Source organism: Nelumbo nucifera, chromosome 1, assembly GCF_055504915.1.
Source record: "Nelumbo nucifera cultivar China Antique chromosome 1, China Antique-T2T, whole genome shotgun sequence".
NCBI lineage: Eukaryota > Viridiplantae > Streptophyta > Magnoliopsida > Proteales > Nelumbonaceae > Nelumbo > Nelumbo nucifera.
Window position 1 is genome coordinate 211,780,343 of NC_142649.1, and position 23,040 is coordinate 211,803,382.

General features: G+C 39.7%; 2 protein-coding genes across 5 annotated transcripts in view; one reads left to right on the forward strand and one right to left on the reverse strand.

Annotated features, from left to right (window-relative positions):
- Positions 1-11,270: 11,270 nt before the first annotated feature.
- LOC104590595 (tetraspanin-8-like) lies at positions 11,271-15,842 on the reverse strand. The gene is made up of 3 exons (XM_088896096.1): positions 15,428-15,842; positions 15,117-15,310; positions 11,271-11,668 (listed from the first exon to the last, which is right to left on the reverse strand). The coding sequence occupies exons 1-3, from the start codon at positions 15,453-15,455 to the stop codon at positions 11,333-11,335; spliced, it is 558 nt and encodes a 185-aa protein (XP_088752222.1). The 5' UTR covers positions 15,456-15,842; the 3' UTR covers positions 11,271-11,332.
- A 357-nt stretch (positions 15,843-16,199) lies between these two features.
- The window catches only part of LOC104590598 (glycerol-3-phosphate acyltransferase ATS12, chloroplastic-like), an 87,374-nt gene continuing 80,533 nt past the window's right edge, over positions 16,200-23,040 (forward strand). For 3 of the 4 annotated variants that reach the window (XM_088896094.1, XM_088896093.1, XM_088896092.1), the window contains exons 1-3: positions 16,200-16,360; positions 16,471-16,825; positions 21,216-21,313. In XM_088896094.1, coding sequence (XP_088752220.1) covers positions 16,537-16,825; positions 21,216-21,313 — 387 coding nt within the window. In that variant the 5' untranslated portion in view covers positions 16,200-16,360; positions 16,471-16,536. Of the gene's footprint in view, positions 16,361-16,470; positions 16,826-20,400; positions 20,490-21,215; positions 21,314-23,040 lie in introns of those variants that run through there. The other variant, XM_088896095.1, reaches the window with a different exon arrangement.

Here is a 23,040-nt window from a genome sequence, read left to right on the forward strand (position 1 = left end):
GTGAAGCTTGTTCTTTCAACCGGGGGAGCTCGGGGGTGAAAATCCAACCCGTTCCCTCTCCTGGTGGGGGACTTGCTTTTCTTTCTCTTGCTGCCACCATTGTTCGAGCTGTAGTATTTCCTCTTTCTTTTCTCTACTAGGGCTTCAATCCGTTGGTTCATCTCCTCCTCAGTCCCGATGAACTGATCGGTGAGCTTAAGGAATCCTGTGATGTCTTTGGGTTTGTTTGCCACCACATGCCACTTGAATTCGCTATTGGTGATCCCCTTTTTTGCTGTCGTGAGTCTTACGACAGGGTCTAAGTCTGGGATTAGTAGGCAAGTGTCATTGAAAAGTTTGATGTAGCTTCGAAACGACTCTCCTTCCCTCTGGACTATACTGAGAAGGCTTTCTTGCGACCTCGGACACTTCTTACTGGTGATGAAGTGCGAGGTGAACAACTGTACGAGCTGCGCCCAACTTTTAACTGTCCTAGGCACAATGTTTCTATACCAAGTGCGAGCTACCCCTTTGAAGGTTGTGGAGAAAGCAACACACATGTAGGCTTCGTTAGTGAGGTGCATCTGGGACTGGAAAGAACCTATGTGGTCATTTGGGTCGAAAGACCCGTCATACTTATCCAGGGGGGGAACCCTGAAGTTCATCGGCATCGGGGAGGCCAGGAGCTCGAGGGACAGTGGAGAGGGTACAGAGAGGAGGGGAGCGGTTTTTGTGATTCTCGAGCTTACCTCCATTTTACCTTTAAGTTGCTCAGGTCGGCTAGGTCTCGCGAGCTGGCCTGGATTTACCGCCCGAGGTGCTCCAACATGTCTCCTTTGCTGTTGCTTGACAGGTTCCGTAGCAGTGCTGCTGACCTCCGCACTGTCAGATGGTGCTTTGGTCGGAAGTGACTCAAACTGCCGGCTACTACGGACTGAAATGTCTTTCCTGGAGTCCTCAGCTAGGACCTCGAACCGGTTTCCTACAAGAGTGCCTTCAGGTCGCGAAGGTCGAGGTGGATTGGTTTTGGTGGGCTGAGCATCTCTCGACCTACTTACTTGCTGAGAGATGAGAGGGACTTGTCTTTCTCTCCTACCGCGAGACGAGACCTGGGAGGTCTCTCCCCGGCAAGGACAACTGTTTTGGCGGCGAGGCTTGCTCGGGGTGATCGGACACTGAGGTGGTGTTGGTTGTTGGTTCTGTTGCAGTGGTGGGAACTGTTGCTAGTACATGTGGTGCAGAATTTGTTGTTGGTACTGCTGGAACTACTGGACCTGCTGCATTTGGGCTTGAATAGCTCATACAAGCCCACGGGGAGCGGTATGGTGAATTGGCCTATACAGACAGTTGGGAACTGAGGTTGCCCCCCAGAGACGTTTGCTTCGTTGTGTTGTCTGGCATTGTTGGGTGAAGCCATGGGTTTGATTTTGAGTTTGAGGTTTTTGGAATGGAGATACAAGGTTTTTAGTAACAAATTCCCACAGACGGTGCCAATTGATGTGGCGTAATCTGGCTACTCCCTACTGGAGATGATCTGGCTGCCAGCAACGATGTGAACTGGATAGTCTGCAAGAGGGGGGTCAAAGATCCCTGGGTGGCTCACCCGGCGGGGACACTCCGATGGCTAAGTTAGCACAGTATAGTAGTAGAGAGCTTGAAGATGATAACAGTGAGAGAGCTAGAGAGCGAAGATTACACACACAACAATAAAAATAGAACGTACCTTCGCCCCTGGGGGGGCTGAGTCTTTATATACTGAAGTCCATGTGGGTTGGTGGAACGGTTACTAGATCCTTACTGTATTGGGACTTGCTTGCGTGTTAGGTGGGTAAAATGCCATCAACCGGTAAGATTGTTCCTTCCCGTCTGAATCGGGGAGTTGGTAAACTAATGTAGTCGTTACAAAGTACGGTCTGTGGGGTATAGATTACGGAGGTGTGCTCCTCGAGGTTGCCATGCGGAGGTCTGAATGGTAGGCGAGCTGCCTGTAGGGTACCAGATTGTTTGATGGCGAGCTGATAGCGAGCTTATCGAGCTCGTGCTCTTTAGGTCCGTTCTGACATGAATGCCGAAGTGCCCTTGGACCGAGGTGATCCTGGTGCAATCTTGCACCAAGGTATACTTGTCCTGAAGTAGTCTCGACTGAGGTGGTTCATCTGTCCGGGCTCAATGTGTAACGAACTTGGTTCCGTTATCCTGGTCGCGATCTGGTGCTAAGACAATCTTAGTTCGGGATACCCTTAGCTTGGGGTATCCGTAGTTCGGGGTATCAAGGTACTCGAGGTCACCTTATAGCGAACTGGTCATGCTGAGCTGTCACTTGTGTTGAGTCATGTCCATGTGTCGATCTGATCACGTCAAGTTGTCACTTATGCCGAGTCACGTCCACGTGTCTCCCTGCCACAAGGTCGGGCCAAATTCCCCTTCATCATAACCCAAAAGGCAATTAAAGTTCAGGCTATAGTAGATTATTTGGCAAGAATCCCTTCTTTCGGTTACGATGCTTTAATGATGGATTTTCAAGATGAATCTATCTTAGAGGTACAAGGCCAAGCTTGTGAGAGATGGACTGTTTATTTAGATGGATCCTCCAATTTGAATGGTTGGGGAGCATGTATTATTCTTGTACATCCTAACGGTTTGCATTATCCTTTTGCTATTAGCTTGGATTTTGCTAATACCAACAATGCGTATGAGTGGAAAGCTTGTTTGAGAGCCCTCTACATGGCAAAAGATTGGGGTGTTAAGGAAGTGGACGTTTTTCGAGATTCCTTCTTGGTCATCAGCCAAGCCCGAGGTGATTGGGAGGTCCGGGATGATCAGGTGGCCCTTTATTATAATTGCCTTCAAGAGGTGTTGAAGAGCTTTACGAGTGTTACTTTTAATTATTTGCCTCGTTAGGATAATCATTTTGTTGATGCCTTGGCAGCTTTTGGATTAGCTACAAGATTTTTGGACCAGGATGACTTTGAACCCATTGACTTGTATAAGGATATGGAACCTACATATAGACATGAAGGATACACCCTCACGATAGACGAAGAAGAGTTTGTTGGGAAACCGTGGTTCTATATGACACTAAAAACTTTTTGGAGCATTAGATTTTTCCAGAAGGGGTGGATACCAAGGACTAAAGGGTTCTGGCAAAGTTAGCTAGCCAATTTATTCTATCTTAATGGATCTTGTACAAAAAGTCCTCAAGATTACCTTGGGTGAGGTGCCTAGATGAAATGGAAACACAAAAGAAACTAGAAGAAGTGCATGGTAAAATCTGTGGACCTCATATGAATGGGTGCATGTTAGCTAAGAAACACCTTCGAATGGGTTTCTTTTGGATAACAATGGACGAAGATTGCTACAAACATGTCAAAAAGTGTCATGCCTGTTAAGTGTTAGTAACAAGATTAATGCACCACCATCGAAATTGTATTGTTTCACATCTTCTTGGCCTTTTTTGCTCAATCCTTTATCTGAACCCCCAACTCACCCTCAAACATGGATAAACCATTTCGAACCCCACCTCTTGTCCAAATTCCCAAAGTATCCATGACAAATTACCAAAGTACCCCTTGACCTCATTCCCAAATCTCCAAAACTACTGTCTTTTCAAGCCACCAAAAATTCCTCTCATGCCCAAAATTCCCAAAAATACTCCATTCCAAACCCCCGAAAAGCCCTGAATCTAATTACCAAAATACCCTTCAAAGCCAAAGTTCCCAAAAATATACATTCCCCTAATTTCCCAAAATACCCTCTAACAAAAATTACCAAAATACCATTAACCCAATTCCCAAAATACCCCTCATTCCAATAATTAAAATACCCCTGACTAGGCCACCGAATTATCCATCAGATCAATTACCAAAATACCCCTGACCAAATTCCCGAAATACTCCCTTCTAATTACTAAAGTACCCTTGACCAGGCCATTGAATTACCCTTCAAGCCAATTACCAAAATACCCTTGACCAAATTCCAAAAATACTCCCTCCTTCCAATTACTAAAATACCTCTGACCAGGCCACCTGAATTACCCCCCGAACCAATCACCAAAATCCCCCTGACCAAATTCCCAAAACACCCCCTCCTTCCAATTACTAAAATACCCTTGACCAGGCCACCCGAATTACCCTTCAAACTAATTACCAAAATACCCCTTCAAAGCCAAAGTTTCCAAAAATATCCCTTCCCCTAAATTCCCCAAAATACCCTCTAACCAAAATTACCAAAATACCCCTTTACCTAATTACTAAAATACCCTTGACCCAATTCCCAAAATACCCCTCCTTCCAAACTTACCAAAACACCCCTTCTCTCAAAATTACTGAAAATACTCGTCATTTGCCCCTTCTTCCCAAATGCCTAAAAACCCTTAACCAAATTACCAAAACGACCCTTTACCAAATTTCCAAAAATATCCCTTCACCTAAATTCCCAAAGTGCCCTTAAACCAAAACACCCCTTTACCAAATTACCCCCTGACCTAGTTCCCAAATTACTCCAAGTTTCCAAAAATATCAAGTTGCCTTTCTTTCCCCAATTTACCACTTGAAGACACCAACCTAGTGAGATACCTCCCCCCAAACCCTAGCTTACCTACCTAGAACCCCCTTCCTCTCAGTTTTTGTTTAGAAACCCCACTTCCTTCCAATTATAAAATAGGGGACACAGTTCCCAATAGGGGGTCGGAGAAAAGAAGCTTGGAAAGGGGGGTTTTCACTCTCTCGTCATTTTCCTTTGGGGAAATCTGGAGCTACCAAATGGAGAGTTGAGAGAGAGATCTGAAAGAAGAAAATAGAGAGGGTCCGTGAGAGGGAAAGGGAGCTAGAAAAGAGAGAAGATGGGAAGAGGGTTTTCACTCTCTTGCCATTACCCAAAACCGTTATTTCGCCAAAAACTATTGATTTGGTTAGTGAATCGCTGACCTGGGCAGTCGAACTGTTCAAACCGTCTAACGGTTTTGGCCATTTTTTTGTCAAAACTGTCTAATGGTTTTGGCCGTTCAAACCATCGAATGGTTGGATCGTTTGACCTGGGAACCGTACCCCAGACCGGTTCGTTGTTTGATTCGGTTTTGAAAACCTTGCAATTTGGTGCATGTAGGGTTGCACACCTAATCATATTGCAACATATAAGCTTTTGCACTACACCCCAACTAACATGTCTAGGGTTATGAAATGGCAAATTAATTTGGTTATGTTAATTCCTCATGGCCCTGTTTGTTTCACGGGAATAGGGGTTTGGAATTGGAATCAAAATGGACTATTCCGATTTCAACTGTTTGGTTGGGTGGAATTGGAATCCCATTCTCATTCCTGGTGGAATGGCTATTCCTTCCCCTTTCCTTGAAATCCCATTCTTGTTGATTCCAACTTTCATTCCAATTCTATCTGAAAAACAAACTATGAAAATAGACCATTCCGATTACAAAAATTTCAAATCCGATTTCAATTCTGGTTTTGACTACAAACCAAATAGACCCATATTTCATTTTTCAAACTTAAAATATAATTTTGACTTCTCAATTTGAAAGTAAACAAAATTGGGATAACGATTGCGAGCCAAACCTTAGCCCATTTTTTCTCTCTGAAGAGCACATTCCATTAATAATTCTTTTTTCTTCAATTTTTAGATGAAAGCCACTTCTTATTCTTTTTCATTTGTTTTCTTCTTCTTTCTTGCTTGAAGACCTATAAAGCAAGAGAGAGAGAAAGAGAGATCTTTGCAACGTGACTATTAGATATAGCTGTTCTAAGTGTTCTTAATTATTTTTCAATCTTCCCTTTCCAAATCAGATTTATAAAATTCCAAGTGCCTTTTTTCTGGTGATGTTGAGAAATTCCATGAATAAAAAAAGAACGTTCATGTTTTTTTTTCCTAGTGGCATATGCAAAGAATGAAAGAACCCACAAAAATCTTTGGTTTGACTTAATTATTGCCAATAGCATTCATGAATTGCAAATACCTCAAGCTTAATAGTGCCGAAGCCATCCATCATTGACTCAACTCTTGTTAAGAGGCTGGCTTAGAATTCCAACAACTAGGGGAGGAGATAACCAGGTCTTGTTGTTGTGTCAACATATATACATGATTTAACACAAAGGCTTCTATTAGGATTGTTTAATTTATCAGTTTGTCAAGTGGTGAAAATTTTAAAACCAAAGGAAGCCAGCCACTTATAACTCCAAAATCACCATAATTATTACTATTCAGTATCGTTGTCTCTCAATTTGAGATAAGATCTAGCCCCGAAGGAGACCAGATTTGCTCCTCACAAAGGGCACCTCACAACGACTTCACAGGCACATCCCACCATGCATTGGGAATATCTCCCATGTTTATGCATTATTATTCATAGGAGATGTTCACAATGCATGGTGAGATGTGCCTATGAGTTCAGTGTAAGGCGCCCTGTGTGAGGAGCAGATCCCAATTCGCCCCAAAAAGGGTCCTAACAATTAGTCACAATAGCCTTTGCTGCCATGCATTGGGAACATCTCCCTCAGTTCCTTGTCTTTCATGGCGAGATGCTTCCAATGCAGGATTACAAAAGCTGTTGGGACCTATGTTTGGGAACTCCATTTGACCATTTCTATTGATCATTGTTGCACATTGGTAGAGACAAGAGAAAAGAAAGGGCTAGTTAGAGTTGTTTTTTTTTTCAATCTATTTATTCTCTTTTTGTCTAGCGTCCAATGAATTAATGGGCCAAAAGCTACCATTTCATAATCTCACAAATGCTAGATAGTTTACTATGCAAATGTTGATGTGATGCAATGTGATCGAGAGTGTACCTTGGCATACATTGAATTAAGTGTAAAAAATCTCAACTCATTTAAGGGTTTTTCAAACATTTTTGGGATTTTCAAACAATTTCAAGTAACATTCGTACATAGGGTTTGTTTGGTTCATAGTTGGAATTGGAATCAGAATGGTCTATTCTATAGTTTGTTTGGCTCAGGCAGGAATCAACATCAGAATTGGAATAAACTGAAATGGGATTTTATTATCGGGGGAGGGGAGGGAATGACCATTCTCTCAAACGGGGGAATGTCATTCTAGTAAGAATGAGAATCAGATTTCAATTCTTCCTAACGGAACAATTGGAATAAAAAATGAATCATTCCAATTCCAATTCTAAAGCCATATCCATGTGACCCAAATGAGCCCATATTTTTGTAAAAAATACATATGTGGAGTTTGGATTATGTCCCATCATAGGGCCACACCATCCTTTGCAGACGTGCATTGGGAACATCTTGCCTTGGAAGACAAGGGAGATGTTCCCAATGCACAACTGCAAATGTTGTTGTGACTAGATCCAATCTCACCTATGCGACGTTTGATGGTCCATATTTGGCATGAAATAACATTAAAAAATGTATACAAAATGAGAGGCATTGTTGTTGCGTGCATCACTACCAAACATGCCCTAAATTTTACAAAGTTGTACCATCAACAGATTTTCAAAGTAAGACATCTAATCTAAGACTCCTAAACCTGATTATACCCCTAGTCTTAAAAAAGGTAGCATACTAATTTCTCTTTGGGCAAATTTCTTTTAGGAAATTGACTAATTCTACCCTATTGTTTACATATTATCTTAAAGTACCTTTAAGTTTAGTTTTCTGAGAAATGACTAAATCCCCCTTGCCCTTAACATCCGTTAATAGAAAGATGGAAAAGATTATTTTACCCAATATTCTTTAAATTTTCAAAATGAAACATCTGAATAATACCTTGCTGGTTATCTCCTATTAGATGAGAAAACCTTACAAACCAAAACAATCTCCCCACTTTCGACAACCCATCCACCCTTCCGACAATGAACAATGATCCGCTGTTTGATCCCATTTTTCCTATAATCAAAAGTTCTGAAGACAAAAAAGATTTCTCCCTCAATCAAGGTGAATAATGGTTCCAAGTTTGACATCAGTAGCTCACTATTATCAAGAACCAATATGTTTTTCATAGCACGCGATAGCATTTTTAAGTTAGTATTGTGAGCTAAACATTCATCTTTGCCACTCATTCAAGGAGTTGGTCTTTCATTGAACTGAAGGGATGAGAGATCCATCCTATGGACGCCCAAAAGATTGCGGAATAAGGGGTGAATTTCAAAAATTTTTCTCTCCCTTCAACTGGGAATCGTATTCCCCATTTAGAAAATCATATTTTCAATGATCAATTCTGAACCATAAACTGAACCAGATCTGAACCAAAAAGGAGTGGGAAGGATTATACCTGATACGGAGAAGTAATATCTCCCAACGAAGGTGTTCACGCCCAAGGAATGATCCAAAGACTGTTCCCACTGAAGATGGCGCAGTGCAGGTGGAGCAGAATCAGCAGTGTTCTTCTCCAAGAACTCTGTCCTTCGCAAGAATCAACAAGATGGCACGTGAGCACAGCTTCCTTTCAATCCTTTCTCAAAGGACTGATGTCAAGATCCAATCTTGACTTCTCCCACAAGTGGAGATCGAACTGGCAAACAGGGCAGTAAGAACAGGGAGGCGGCAAGAGAGTATTTGCAGGGAGCAGAATTCTCTCTTCTTGATTTCAGCACTAAAGAAAACCTGATGATCTGTGTGTATTGTGTGTCTAAAGGCTGCCGCCCCCTTCTTCTTTTATAATCTTAAAGAGATCAGCTCTTAATCAGATTAGGAGTTGCTAATCCAAATCATATTTGGTTTAGAAGTCCCTTTAAGTGATAAGGGATAATCCTTATCTTATCTGGAGATCAGATCAGCCATCTCCTAATCTGATCAGGAGGTTTCCAGATCTAAATCTTATTTAGATCTTGGACTCTCTAAGTGGATAGGTTCTAAGCCCAATCCTATTAGCTGATCCACTTCAAATTTCACCCCTTTATTAACTAAATAAGCAGCTCAGTTCAAAATGGGCTTTAGGCCCATTAAGCTTATGTGCTCACTTAACCCTCTTAACTGCTGCCCAGTTGGGCTTCTTTGTATGGCGTGGGACCCAAGCATTGATCTACACATCAGCCACATGGGTTCGGCCCAGCCTTTGTTACAAGGCCTGGCCGAATACACTGTTAAAGACAGTGCACCCCCTGAAACCCATCAAATGGGCTCTACGGGCCCAACACTTACCCTAAGAGGTCCTTGGGCCAAGCCACCTTGTAACACCCAGAGACTGTGGGCAGATGCAAGATTAGCCTATCAGGTATTATCCTCAATGGTCTTACACTTAACCTCTCAGCCCATAATGATCATACACTGCCCGACAAGAGATGACCTCTCCCTCGGCTGCAAGGAACAGTGTTGCACTCTCCACTCATATGGATCCCGGGAATTAAAACCTTCTTGCAAACAATTTAGAAACCATATATATATACTTTTATATCTTATATAAAATATATTTTGCAAAACAAATCTCAACGGTTGAAATCGGCTGCCGGCAGTCTTGGTTTCCATCAGTGAGAGTGCATCCCCGATCATTACCTTTGTCCGACAAAGGGGCTGATCCTGTCACTATGATCACCCACTCAGATGAATTCTCGGACTGTCCCAACATACCCAGGTTTTGACCCCCGCTAAGGATCTCACTGATTGGTACATCAAAGATAGCCCAATCCGACACCTAGTGCAGTATCATAATCGAGTCTAGGGGTCGGGTGTAACTTTCCAGTTTTGCCCATCAATCTCCAAGGTGCAGGGCAATACTGGAAATCTGGTCCAGTTCAAAGATTCAATTAATCCTACACTGTATGTGCCTAGGGTCTCACCCTGGCAGCTGAGACAAGCCACCCCAACCGACTTGGTGGCACTACAGTGTCAGCCTTGTCATGATAGGTCTCCCCAGACCGACCCACTGGCTGTGAACATTCTAAACTAACACGAGTCTCATTAAGTGTCCAGTTTAAGGGTATTACACAGAAACATACCAAGGGAACATGAATCAAATATGTATCTTTATTCATTTACAATAAACTCATAAAGTACATCATTCTGATTGAAGCTAAGGGCATACAAAACTGTCTAACATGAACACCTAGGTCTTATACTAGTCACTATCTATGCCAAGTGGCCTTTCCCTAGAATCAGTGGCCATTGGAGGGAGATGGGCTAGAGTAATTTGGATTTTTAGTGTTGTTTGTCTCTGCATTGATTACAAAAATAATCTTTGTCACCCTTATGATTGCTGAAAATCTATGCAGGTTGGGATAACGTGATTTGTTTATCAACACTAATTATTGAAAATTGTTTATTAACATTATTACTGAGTTTTATTTTGAAATTTTAAAGAATAAAGGACAATGTTGGCCACAAAAAGGGCAATATTGGTTTTAAAAAAATTATATATTCGGTGGTCTCACATGTGAATGGATTGTGACGGAATACTAATGGATGTTAAAGGTATGGGAGGATTTAGTCAATTGTTAGAAACTTTAGGGGTACTTTAAGACAATATATAAATCATAGGGATAGAATTAGTCAATTTTCTAAAACTTGGGGATAATTTAAGAAATTTGCCCTTTCTCTTTAAAAGGGGTGGTGAGAGCTTTTATTGTTGGATTGGAACATGAGAAGAATCGAGATTTACTCCTGAGAGTGCTTTCTCACTTGGAAGACTAACCTCACAGCCACATCCCACCTTGTATTGGAAACATCTTCCCATAAATAATAAATACAATTTTTGGTGATGTTCTCGATGTGCTATGAGATCGATGTGAGAAGTGCTCCATGAGGTGCAGATCCGGACTCACATGAGAAATACCCATCATAGTATATATTCAATTCCATATTTCATTGTTTTCTCTTGCATACAGGCTATCAAAAGCTTGCCCGCTCGCCCACCCGCCAAATAGTACTCAATCAACATCCATCCACGTGGGGAAAACCCATTGGCCACTCTATTGAGTCTATTGTCCAAGTTGAGTCCTCTACAATTTGTTGATTTTTCACAATTACAGCCAGTAATGATGCACCACCACCATGTCATTTGGCTCTTCTCAAGCCCAATGGCGTCTCCTAACAGGCGCCCCACAAAATCAAATGGAAACACCTGTCCTCCACTCGAGTTAGGGCCTATTCGTTTGCTCTGAAGTCTGACATCTGAAAGTGCAATAATTATATTAAGAGGTATATTGGTATTGGTGAACTTTTCTTTCCTCTGAACTTTGAATGTAGAGAATGTTGTTCTGAACTCTGAATTCTAAAAATTATCAAATATCTATTTTGACCCCATATATTAGAGTTTTTGTTTGCTTTTTTGGTGTATCATTGAAAAACAAAAAGTTGTATGATTGCACTTTAAGAGATAAGAGATAGGAAGAAACGAACAACCATTTTTCTCTTAAAGTTAAAAGATTCCTCTTAAGAGATAAGAGTTAAGAGGAAACGAACAGGCCCTTAGTCCACAAGTTAAAAGCTTGTCCTATTGTCTCCCAAATTTCAACAAAAAACCCAAAAGCCCCATTCATGCTCGACCCTCTCTCCACTTCCATCTTAGATCGAAATCCACTTCTCCGATGTCGGCGTTCGTTCCGGTGATCACATCGCCTGGAGGTAATTAACTCCCTATTGAAGCAATTGAAGCAGAGCTCTCCGGTGGGCTTGTCCCAAGAAGCACAATCAGTGAGGGTGCTTGTTGTGTTTGTTTTGTTCCAGATGGTTGGCCTCTCATATTGGAACTTGCATGTTGTTAGAGGCTTGCAACATCCCAACTGCAATCACAACAAGCAAATGACTACATCAAATTTTGAAGTAATTGTGGATAACAATTTTTTAACTAGAAAACTTATAAATCCAAACTGTGCTCCAACACTTGACAACAGAGGACAACATTCTGGCAAAGCGAATAGTAGAAAACTAAACTTATAATCTAAATGGGATCTAATAGCAAAAAAAAAAAAAAGAAACCAATATTTTACAAACTCAATGTTAAACAATCAGTCAAAAAGAAAATTCATTTTCAATTAGTAGTTTTCTAATAAACCTAGTTACAAAAATGCAGTGAAAATTCAGTTATACAGTCATGGTGATAGATGGTAGATACCCAAACCAACTGTGATTTTTACCAAGTGAAGGAAATTTTCTCAAATGTCTGTTTCAAGGAATAATGCTATCAAACAGGAAGAAAAAGGTAGGAAATCCAAAAATGGGAGGGGATCTACCAATAGGTTTCAAGATCAAAATCTTGGCTTCGTTTGGGTGCGGTGTAAATACAAAAGTACACCGATGTATTTGGAAAATGGCCCACCAGGTCAGCGCAAAAGATGAACCGGTCATGTTTTAATTTTACACTGGAAGATCAGTGTAAATTATGAGGTATTTTCTAGTTATGTTTGGTGTTAATATGAGTGTAAAACTACACCCATAATTGATAATGATCGTTGGTGCCAATTTCAACTACTGTATGGTATCAAAACACACGTGTAAACATCTCATGAGGTTGCTCACCCTAGACAATATGGACCTAGGCCCAAAAATCACTCATCGCTACACCAAACCCATTAACACATGTAAGATAAGAAACACATTTCTTGTACTCAATCAAGCTTTATTATAATAGAATATTATAGGGATAATTTTAACAGCACTACCCAAAAGAAGAATAATACTAGCCAAAGCCAATTAATCATCTATTCTAAAATCTATGGTGGTTGTCTTGCTGAGCTCTTTTCCCAAACATATTTTTAACTGTTTGCTCTACCTCTGCACTCTCCAGGATTTATGCCAACTCTATTAGTTGATGTTGCCTAAAGCCCCAAGATGCCATGTCTGTCTACCATTGGCTAATTGTTCCAAAAGCAATTAAGCAAAACACCAAAACACAAGTAACCCTTTTCACTTCACATCTCATCATCGCACTGCCCACTTTCCTCCATATAACTGAGCTTTTATACTAAAATGCCCATTTTCTGGCCCAACAACCACCCTCCATAGATAACCATCTATATTGAACTCTTGCTTTTGCAGATACCTATGCACTTGTCTTTTCTTTATCAGTAACGATATTAGAATAATATATTTGTAAAAAACAATATCAGAATAATTGTTATTAGAAATAATAATCCTATACACGACAAAGGTGCTCTAAAACAAGAACAGATGAAGAGTAGCCCCATCGACAAATAATATGTTGATTCCAAAGACTTTGAACTGCATTAGCAGATACAATAACCTGCATTCTTGTACTCAATTGAATCTCAAAACAACTGAATCTCAAAACAAAGTGTCTAGCCTTTCAAATAGGATGTCTCAGGATCCAAGACCCCATTCCTTTACTCACCATCACCTTACATATACAATAATTTGCATTCCAATATCATGGACAACCTCAGTCTTGCAATAGGATGTCTCAGGATCCAACCTCACTTCCTATGGTCCCCAAATATGTCAAAACAAATATTTCTATCATTTCACCAAGTTAGTTTTATTACTGGTGGTTATACTGATTAAAAAGCATGTTCCTCCTGTTAAAACCACAAAAGGCAATTACACTTGTAAGCTTATTGGTACTCATTTCAAGCCATATCTAAATCAACTCTTATCATCTAGTTCACTTCCCTGAATATCAGTACATGAAAAAAATGGAAGAGACATCAGTATTTATGCAAAATTTGCTATTTTCATCTTGATTTGACAAATTGGAAATGGGTAAAACATGAAAGCGGGAAAATGACTTTTGACATAGCTAATTCAACACATATTAAAAGATAATTTTCCTAGAAAAAACAACATGATATGATGATTCTTCTACTCATTCATTGGCAGATTTTCTGTTAGATTACCCTTAGATGGAGAAAATAACTCATGGTTTCTTTTTACCAATTACAAAAGGTCGGGATTTTAGATCTAAGAAATACAAAAAGGGTAGCAAGGGCTGACACAATTACCCAAATCTAAGAAATACAAATGCAAAAATGACAAGACCAAAGGAATACAGATCCAGATAAAAAATAACCTATATTGAAAGGAATACGGATTCAATTGAATAAAAAATCCACATATAAGAAATACAACATCAAATTGCAAATCTAAGAACCAAAATAAAAAACATACATATTTGTATATATAACTTTTGTATAGATATTTTGCATACATATTTACATACATACACAAATATATGTATATATATTTGCATAAATACATTTATATATGTATAATTTTAGAGTGGGTCCATTGACCAACCCGAGTGCATCAAATTACAAGACGGGATGGGCTTGGGTTGGGAAAATTGGGCTTGACCTTGGGCTTGGGCCGAGCTCAGGCCTTAAGCCCAAATTTTAGGATCGGGCCTGGGTTGACCATAAACCCGACCCAACCCGCCCACTTGCACCCCTACCACTACCATTGTTTCCACTCCCTTTGTCTCCCTCTCTCTCCCTTCCCCTCTACCTTTTTCTTCTTCTTCTTCTTCTTCTTCTTCTCTCATTGTTTGTTCTCCTTGTAACAGGTTCGAATGCAGAACACAGGACGCTCCCAAGCATCTCATTGCCCCCATCTCGCAATGAACAAGAAGAAAATACATACCGAGGCAAATCTAGACGTTGTCCTTCAGATTTGAGGGAATGATGTCAACTCGTTTCAGATCTAAAGACAACCCAAAATATATTTGTTTTTCTATTGTGGTTTTCTTAGATCTTTAATTTTTTTTTTGTGTTATGGTTCTTAGATCTACGATTTGGTTTGTATTTATTAAATCTATGATTGGGTCGAGCTCGGGCCAGGTTCAGGCTACCTAAGGGCTAGGCCCGAGCCTGACCTGAAAAATAAAAGAACCCAACTTCTTGGACTCGAGCCCAGCCCAAGGACCGAAAATTCAAGCCCATCCCGTGTAAAATTCCGGGTTAGGCCCGCCCAAGTTGCACCCCTGGGTAGTGGATGGTGCTGGTGAACAAAACTCGATGGTGAACTAAACTTGGCGATGCTAGAGGCAAAAGAGTCGTTGCTTTTACATCGAGTTACTTTTGGTCGAGTTTTACATTGAAAAAATCAATGTATTTTATACATCGATTATCGAAGTAAAAGGCCTTAGAAAGTGAGGTTTTACACCGATACTCGGTGTATTTTTACATCCCATCCAAACGGTTCCGGCTTTTACATCACATCCAAACGTAGCCCAAAGAGTAAATAAAACGATATGAAAAAGGGAATGATGTTACACACCTGAATCGATAAGTGACGAGAATAAAACTGTTCAACTGTGTCGGTGGCATCGCTAATGCTATTGCAGACATAGCTATTCATCATGCAACTCTTGATCTTGTTCCAGTTTTTGTTGTTGTTAGCCCTCTTCTGCAACCAATTTGAATAGTCTCCCAGTTTATAATCCTTATACCCATTACCCGAGAGAACCTCTCCTGCACTCTTGTTAGTCACCACGAAAGTGAAGATTGTGAAGCAGAAAAGAAGAACAATGAGGAGGAACATCACGCATAAGTAAATCCAGAGAAGCCATGAGATCCTGTAACACGCACCTATGAGTCTGGCGAGAGACACCAACATGAGAAACACCCCAGAGTGATAATGGATTTCTCGAGGAACTTCTCAGTCAGTGCTCGCTCTATTTGCCAGCCATATTCCATCTCCCAAGATCGGAATCGAGAACAAAAAGACCACGGAGTTCAGAATTCCGATTAAGTTGTTACACACTCGGAACAACTTTCCTCGTTCTCGAAATATCAATACTACAAAAGCAGCTGAGATTAAGAAAAACATAGTAGGAAGAGAGATAGATCAACGGCGGATTAAAAGGAATATATATAATTATTTGTTCAGGACTCGGGACTTTCGTCGATTCAAAGTTTGTTCGTATGGTGATTTTATAAAAGGACGGGGAATACCTCCGATGTATCTGCTAGAACGGTCGGGCTTCTCTCCAACTCCAAGCTCAGAAGGGGAGTAGCGGGGAGTGATTTTGGTTTTGGGTGAAATTTGGAGCCCAAGGGACAAGCTAACCAGCCGTCCCGTTATGCTCCGCACGCGCAGAGGGGGAACTCGTGCGGGAGTACACTTGGCGCCATTCGATTGTGTGGGGCGCCTGGTCGTGGGGTGGGACGCAGATTTGAAATCGGAGGATTCGAACACGCAGTGGCCCAAACTTCTTTTCTTTTCCCTTTTTTCTGCTTTCCCTCCATCTGCATCTTAATTTCGAGAATAAATTAAATAAAAATTTATTCTGATTCTCACGAATAACAAACTTCTCATCGACGTAAGGATCGTAACAATCATTCTTCTGTCTCTGTATCCTTAAAAGGCAGACGTGAAAGTGAATCTCCGCCTCTAGTTCTCTCTCTCTCTTATCACATCTCTTTTTTTTGAACCTCCAATATTAAAAACAAATAAATCGAAAAATCTCTGTAACTAAACTTCCACAGTTCCACCGATACTAGTGATTTTGATCTCTTCAGGTAAACTATTCGAGATTCGAGGCCCAAAAATAGGGTTAGGGTTTCTGTTTTCGCTATCTATGATGCTTTTCCTTACCAAGAAACTCTCGTTGCTCGTTCTTTGTCTGCAGATTCAAAATTTAGAAGTGAATACCGCTACTAGAGCTACATAGTGTCATTTCTTTCTTTTCGGACTTATGTTGAATCTTTCGGTAGCGCCTTCTGTTTGTGGAATATTTCCCAAGGCTAAGGTTTATTCTACTTCGTCTGTTCCTTCATTGATGGTTTCTCCGATTTCTTGTTCTTTTTCGATCGGGTCGAACAACTATTCGTCCTGGAAGGTTGCGATGGCTGAGTTGGTGGATGATAAAGAATCCACTGGTAAGCGGGGTATTCTGGGAAGTGCGGCGGTTCTTGCCTCGGATTCAGGGGCGGAGAAGGAAGTCGGTCATTCACGGACATTTCTTGATGTTCGAAGTGAAGAAGGTTGGTAATTTGGGTTCATTTTCTCCAGGAGTATAGAATGTGATACGTGACTTAGGAGAACTCACCCCTAAAAGCTAGCGGTTAGAGGGAGGGAACCCAAGCACATATATACCCCACAACAGCATCCCATTCTACCGATATGGGATACCTCACATTAGCATTCCATACTACCAACATAAGACAACTGGATCGTAACAGAATGACTTTGTTCTGTCTCCTGTTCTTTACGAATTACGAGTATTGAATTCTTAACAGTACAAAAGTATGGAAACTGAAACGTAGGCCAGAATTAATCTTCCTGTGTTTGTAACAACTTGAAGTGCTTACCATCTATAACTGCTACTGCATTGATTTTCTAGGCTTTGGTTATTTTTGGAATGACGACGGTAGGAAAAATCTCTGGATGGGAATAGAATATGACATATAGGAAAGATGCTTTAATGGTAGGAATACAACGCGTAAGATTTTAAATCCCATTATTTGTACTTAATTCCTTGTTTTACTGTAGTTCTTTAGCTGAATTCTGGTAACCGATTGAGTAGATTTATCTGGGGTTAGAAGTGATGCTATTTGAAGCTTTGGTCCACATTGATTTTCTAGAAGGGAATAATAATGAATAGTGAATTTATTGCTTTAGTTTGACAATGGCAGACGATTGCATGTGCAATGCACATCAGTGCCAAATAAGCAGAGATTTGATCAATTGTTGATTACAAAGAAACTGTGTATACGTTTTTAATTTTTGGTCAGAATATGGTCAACTGTTTTCAAACTACATAAACTGTTTATTCTGCTTTCAACAAGTGCAATATCATGCAATCACTGCTTGGACCTAAAGTGAACAATTAGATCCATTCTGTCTGACAGTCCTAATCTATATTTGTAATTTTGGTAGACTGTTTACAGATTACTAAATGGGAGTGTTTTGAGTAGGAGTGATCATTTCTAGCCTGGCCCATCCTACAATACATTTATATGCTATTTCAATACAACATGCATATGTGTTTTATTATATTATAAAAATATCATAATATATGGTGCCTGATGTTTGCTGATGACATAGCATTAATTGATGAAACTAATGAGGGGTTAAATGCAAAATTAGGTTTATGGGAAACTACATTAGAAACAATAGGTTTTAAAATAAGGACTAAAACAGAACATATGCAATGTAAATTTAATAATAGTAAGAGTGCAAGGTACACTTTGGATCGGAAACCTAGAGATAACCCAATGTGACCTCTTCTGTTACCTTGGTTCAATAATCCATACAAAGGAGAGATTGAAGAGGATGTTGCTCATAGAATTAGATCAGGATGTGCAAAATGGAGGGGTGTATTTGGAATCTCATGTGATTGGTGAATATCACTTTGGCTAAAAGGAAAATTCTATAGAAGGAAAATAACTATATTTTGATTTATCAAAAAAAAAACAATATTTTGGTATTTTGGTGATGAAAATAAGTTCTTGGTTGGCCTATCAAGAAAAGGACTTAGCAGGCATGACAGTCACCCTGCCATTCCAAGTACTTTCAATCTTAGCATTGAGAATAGAGGCTGCCAAAATAAAAAGTATTTATTGGGTTGAGCCATTGAGGTTGGGATATGTTCTCTAATTTGTAGAAATGACATCATTATTTTTGTTATGAGTTAGGTGTGATATATGTTAGCCTTAGAAGCAGTATCAACTTCTTTCAGTGGTTCTCCGGTCTCAGTCTCAGTGACTTTTAATAAATGCTCTATATGGGGGATAAACATGGAAGAGATTGGAATGGAGAATTTTGTGTCTGCTTGTGTTGGAAGGCTGTTGGTAGCTCTTTAATACCTTGGTTCTCCTTGGTGCTAACCCTTGATCCGTGGATTTCTGGGATTTTGATTGAGAATATTGCAAAATTGTCTTGTTGAAAGAGAAAACATCTTCTTTTGGTGCACCAAAATTTATAAGACCATTTTGATTCATCAGATGCAATTCTCCTTCCTTGTGATCATCTATTAAGTATGATGTTCGGATTATGGACTATGTAGTACTAGTAGGTTTTATCAGGACAATGGTTGGGAATTTGAGTGTAGTAAACATTGTTAAGCAAGTATAGCAAACTGAGTATACACATCCTATTAGCTTTTGCAAAGGTAAAATAGTTCCACTCTGTATCACTCTCTAATGGTAACTAATCTCTATTATATTTTTAACTTTCTTCTTTTGGTCTCTATTATATTTTTTAACTTTCTGCTTCTGGCTGATGTTGGGCTTTTAGTTCTCTGAACATCCTAGGGAGCATGAGATAGATGAGGTGCTGTCTTTTACAGAGTTCCTTAGATGCATCTTCCCTTGTATGAATAGTCATGATAGAAGGTTGTGAGTTATTGAGTCAAGAAGGCAGTTCTCTTGCTCATCCTTTAGAGTTGTTTACAAAAGGCTTCAAGGGTTAGCTAAAGCCTTCTGGAATGGTTCCTCCTAGTCCCCTTCTCTTGGATAAGGGCATTAGGGTGGGAAGTAGTTCATAGAAAGATAAAAACTTGTCAAATGCTCCAGAGGCAAAGCTTATGAAAAAAGAAAAAAAAAAGATCCAGAGGAGAAGTGCAACATTTTTTCTCATGTTTGTGTCCTGCATATGCCTAGAGGGAGGCAATGGAGCACCTTATGTTTTCGTACACTGTCTTTTGCGTTTTTCTGTAAACATTTCTTGGCACTATTTGACATGCAAGGCTTTATAGTTAAGGATATTGGGGCCTTTTGTAAGGAGGAGAGTGCCAGTCTATTCCATGATTATAATCAATATATTGTTGATATTTTAGACTTGATTATGGTCTGGGTTTCTCATTGGATTATGTGCCCTGAGTTGTTTGGGGGGCCACTATATTATTTGTTTGTGAGAGAGTTGCTTGCTAATGTGCTAATCTAGATTGTCTCCTCCTGTTTCTGGTTCCCCTTTAAAAAGAGTGTCATCAAAATCTACTGAAATTGAGGGCCCTCTAGTATTGTAGGTATTTCTGGGTTTGTTTTGATTCAGAAGTCTGGCCCCATAAGGGTGGGTGGTTTAATTGGATGCTTTCTTATATCATTAGGAAAGCACAACTCGTTTTGATTGGAGGCTTTCTTAACTCATTTGGGAAACACAAGTCTTGGACTTCAACTTCATATTTATTAAATGGACTGCTGGAGCTGTCAATGCCATTGCAACTATGAGTTTCATCAAGCTGAGTTTTGTTGAGTATTTGGGTTTGTCATATAGCCCCTGCTTTTCTGAGTTTAGCCCCAATATCTGATGAGGGAAGTTAAGATTGCTTGGTGTGCACAAAGGACTACTTAGTGGACCAGTAAGAAGTATTGATCTGTTTCAAGTTGATACTTCTAGAACACCTAAAGGTAGGCTGAAAGGCTTATTTTGAGTGAACTGGTGAAATAGGATTCATTTATGTGACCCCAGATAATTGGCATAAGGCTTCATTGAGTTAACTTGATTCATATGGTTTTACTATTTTTGTGCAATACTTATTTAACCTCTTATTGTCCTATAACTTTTTTTTGCTGCTTTGGTCTATTTTTAATGTTTGCTACATTCTAAACTCTAACAGGCACTGTATCTATGCAATTTAACTCCTGGAAATACCAATTGTCACACCTAGAATCTGAGTATCTAACTGTGGCCTGTCTTCAAATATGAGTAACTTCTTAAATTTTGAAGATTTACTTTTTCTTCATACAAAAACAGTATTTTCTTTGTAGAATTTGATCTCCTTCCATAATTGTTTGCTGCTTTTTGTTTTGCCTTTATTCTTTGTCAAAATAGATTTCCACTTCTTTTATGGCTTGTATGGACTCTCTTGATTTTCCCTAATAGAGTTCTCTATCCGTAATATTTTTCTGGACCTAGGCAAGATAAGGACATTTTAGTCACAACAAAATCTAAATTTATAATAGTGGTATAACAATAATGATGTTAATTTCCCTTCTCAAGATTTATGTATTCTCAGTTTAATCTGTAACAATAATGATGTTGACACATGGAAATATATATTAAATTCTTTCAAGAAAGCCAGCATGCATAATCTAAGTTTGAGAAAACTGCGGAGTATGTTGACTTGGTTATTTAATGAAGGTCCCCTCAAAAAGAAGTATTTGTGGTAATCTTCTGAAAAAATTACATTTCTTTGTGGTTAGTTGTTTGGATGGTTTAGTGATGTAAGTGGCTAATAGAATTATGTGATGTTGCATCGATTCTCATTGAGAGGGTATTGCTTTACTTCGGACAGCCTTATCTAAGCTTGTGCTTTTGAACATTTTGTAGAGTTCCGAACATCCTAATCAACTTTTGCATGCATCATGCCTTTATTTGTAAGTTATTCTGGGATGTTTGCTTTCTTGTATTAAGTTTGACCTGTGATGGCAGAACTGCTCTTGGGAATTAGAAAGGAAGCAGAATCTGGAAGGCTTCCTCCTAGTGTTGCTGCTGGAATGGAAGAAGTATATGAGAATTATCGAAATGCGGTAAAATATCCTTCAGTACAAACAAAATTGTGTATGTGCATATTTAAAATATATATATATATATATATATATATATATATATATATATATATTAAGTTTGAATTGAAGATATTGAACTGTTCAATAAAGTCATCTTGCTTGGAACAATGCCATACCTTACTACCTCTTTTTAAAATGTTCTTTTCTGGAGTTGAAATGTTTAGTTAATTTCAGCTTTTAAATCTAATGTTTTTGGGGATTTTTGAAGAGAGAACTGCTGACAACCAAATTTGGAAAATAGGTAGATTGAGGAAAGGTATTCCACATTGGAGATTCTTAGAAGAGATATTTGCTTGCAATCAAGGGTGAGAAATGGGTTGTGGAAATGGGACCTAGGTCTAAGGAGAGGGTTAAGGGAGTCGGAAATGGGGCTGGTTGATGAACTTATAACTCTCTTAGGGACAGTCTACTTGGATCAATCTTGCTTGGGTAGCAGAATTTAGAAACCTTCTCCATCTAGTTATTTCACCTGCTCTTCTTTCTTTGATGTTCTCCTTCAGTCCTCTAACAGTGTCGGGAACTTTCCAACAAGGGAGGTTTGGTGTAGTCCTGTACCTTCAAAGATTTAGGGCTTTCTGCTGGGAAGTGGTACTCCAAAAAATCAACACCTTGGATTTTCTGTAAAGAAAAAGGCCAAACATTTGACTTTCACCACATGTTTGTAGTCTCTGCTTGGGTTCTGGTGGGACAACCACACATCTCTTATTCTCCTGTCCATTTATTCTCTTTATTTGTTCTTGGTTCTCTTCTTTCTTTGGTTGTAGGTGGACTCCTCCCATGAATGTGGTGGGTCTCTTTGACCCACATTTCTTCAGGCAACCAAGAAACACGGAAGGGTCATGTGGAGAGCTACAAAAGCAGCTATACTTTGGTCAATTTGGGAGGAAAGAAACAATAGAATTTTTAAGAATGAGTATAGATCCAAGGAGGAAATTGAACAAAGCATAACGATTAAGGTGATTCACTGGCTGAAAACACTGGATCTGTTTATGGATATCTTAGCTGATGATATCTACAGGAATTGGGGTGCTGCGGCAGGTACTGCTCCTTTCAAGCAGGTAGTACATGTAGTTTGGACTCTGCCAACACAACAATGGGTGAAGCTGAACTTTGATGGAAGCTCTATAGGTAATCCAGGTCCTTCATGTATATGGGTGTATTCAGAGATGGAGAAGGCAGAATAGTGACTATGTACTCAGGCCCAATAGGGATGGGAGATTCCTTGAGAGCAGAGGTCATGGTGCTGCTTCAAGGGGTAAGATTTTCCAAACAGTTAGGGCTACACCAAATGTAGAAGGGGATTCCAAATTGGTAATTGAATGGATGCAATCAGGTTGTTTGGGAGCCTGGATACGTAGACAGCTCATAAGGGAAATTTACATTGTAATAAGGGAGATGGATGCTTGCTTTAAGTGGATAAGAAGATCAGTTAATGGGCTAGCAAATACTTTAGCAAAACAGGGGGCAGTTAGGGAGAACTTGGGCAGCTTTATAATTCATCTTGTATTGGTTCAACACCCTACACTAGGGGTTGATGTCTCTTTTTTGCTCCTTGCTTAAAAATCTCATTAATGAAGTTACCATTTCCAATAAAAAAAGGTTGGTGGAAGAAAGGGATGGGATGGCAGATTCTTTCATGGTGTGTGTTGCATGGACTCTTTTAAATGGATGACATGCCAATGTCGGAC

Coding starts and splice junctions, on each gene's coding strand:
- LOC104590595 (XM_088896096.1), bottom strand. CDS start 15,455: ATGTTGGTGTCTCTCGCCAGACTCATAG. Junction 15,311..15,427: donor GTCTCTCGCCAGACTCATAG/GTGCGTGTTACA, acceptor ACAAGAGTGCAG/GAGAGGTTCTCTCGGGTAAT. Junction 11,669..15,116: donor CTCGTCACTTATCGATTCAG/GTGTGTAACATC, acceptor TTGTGATTGCAG/TTGGGATGTTGCAAGCCTCT.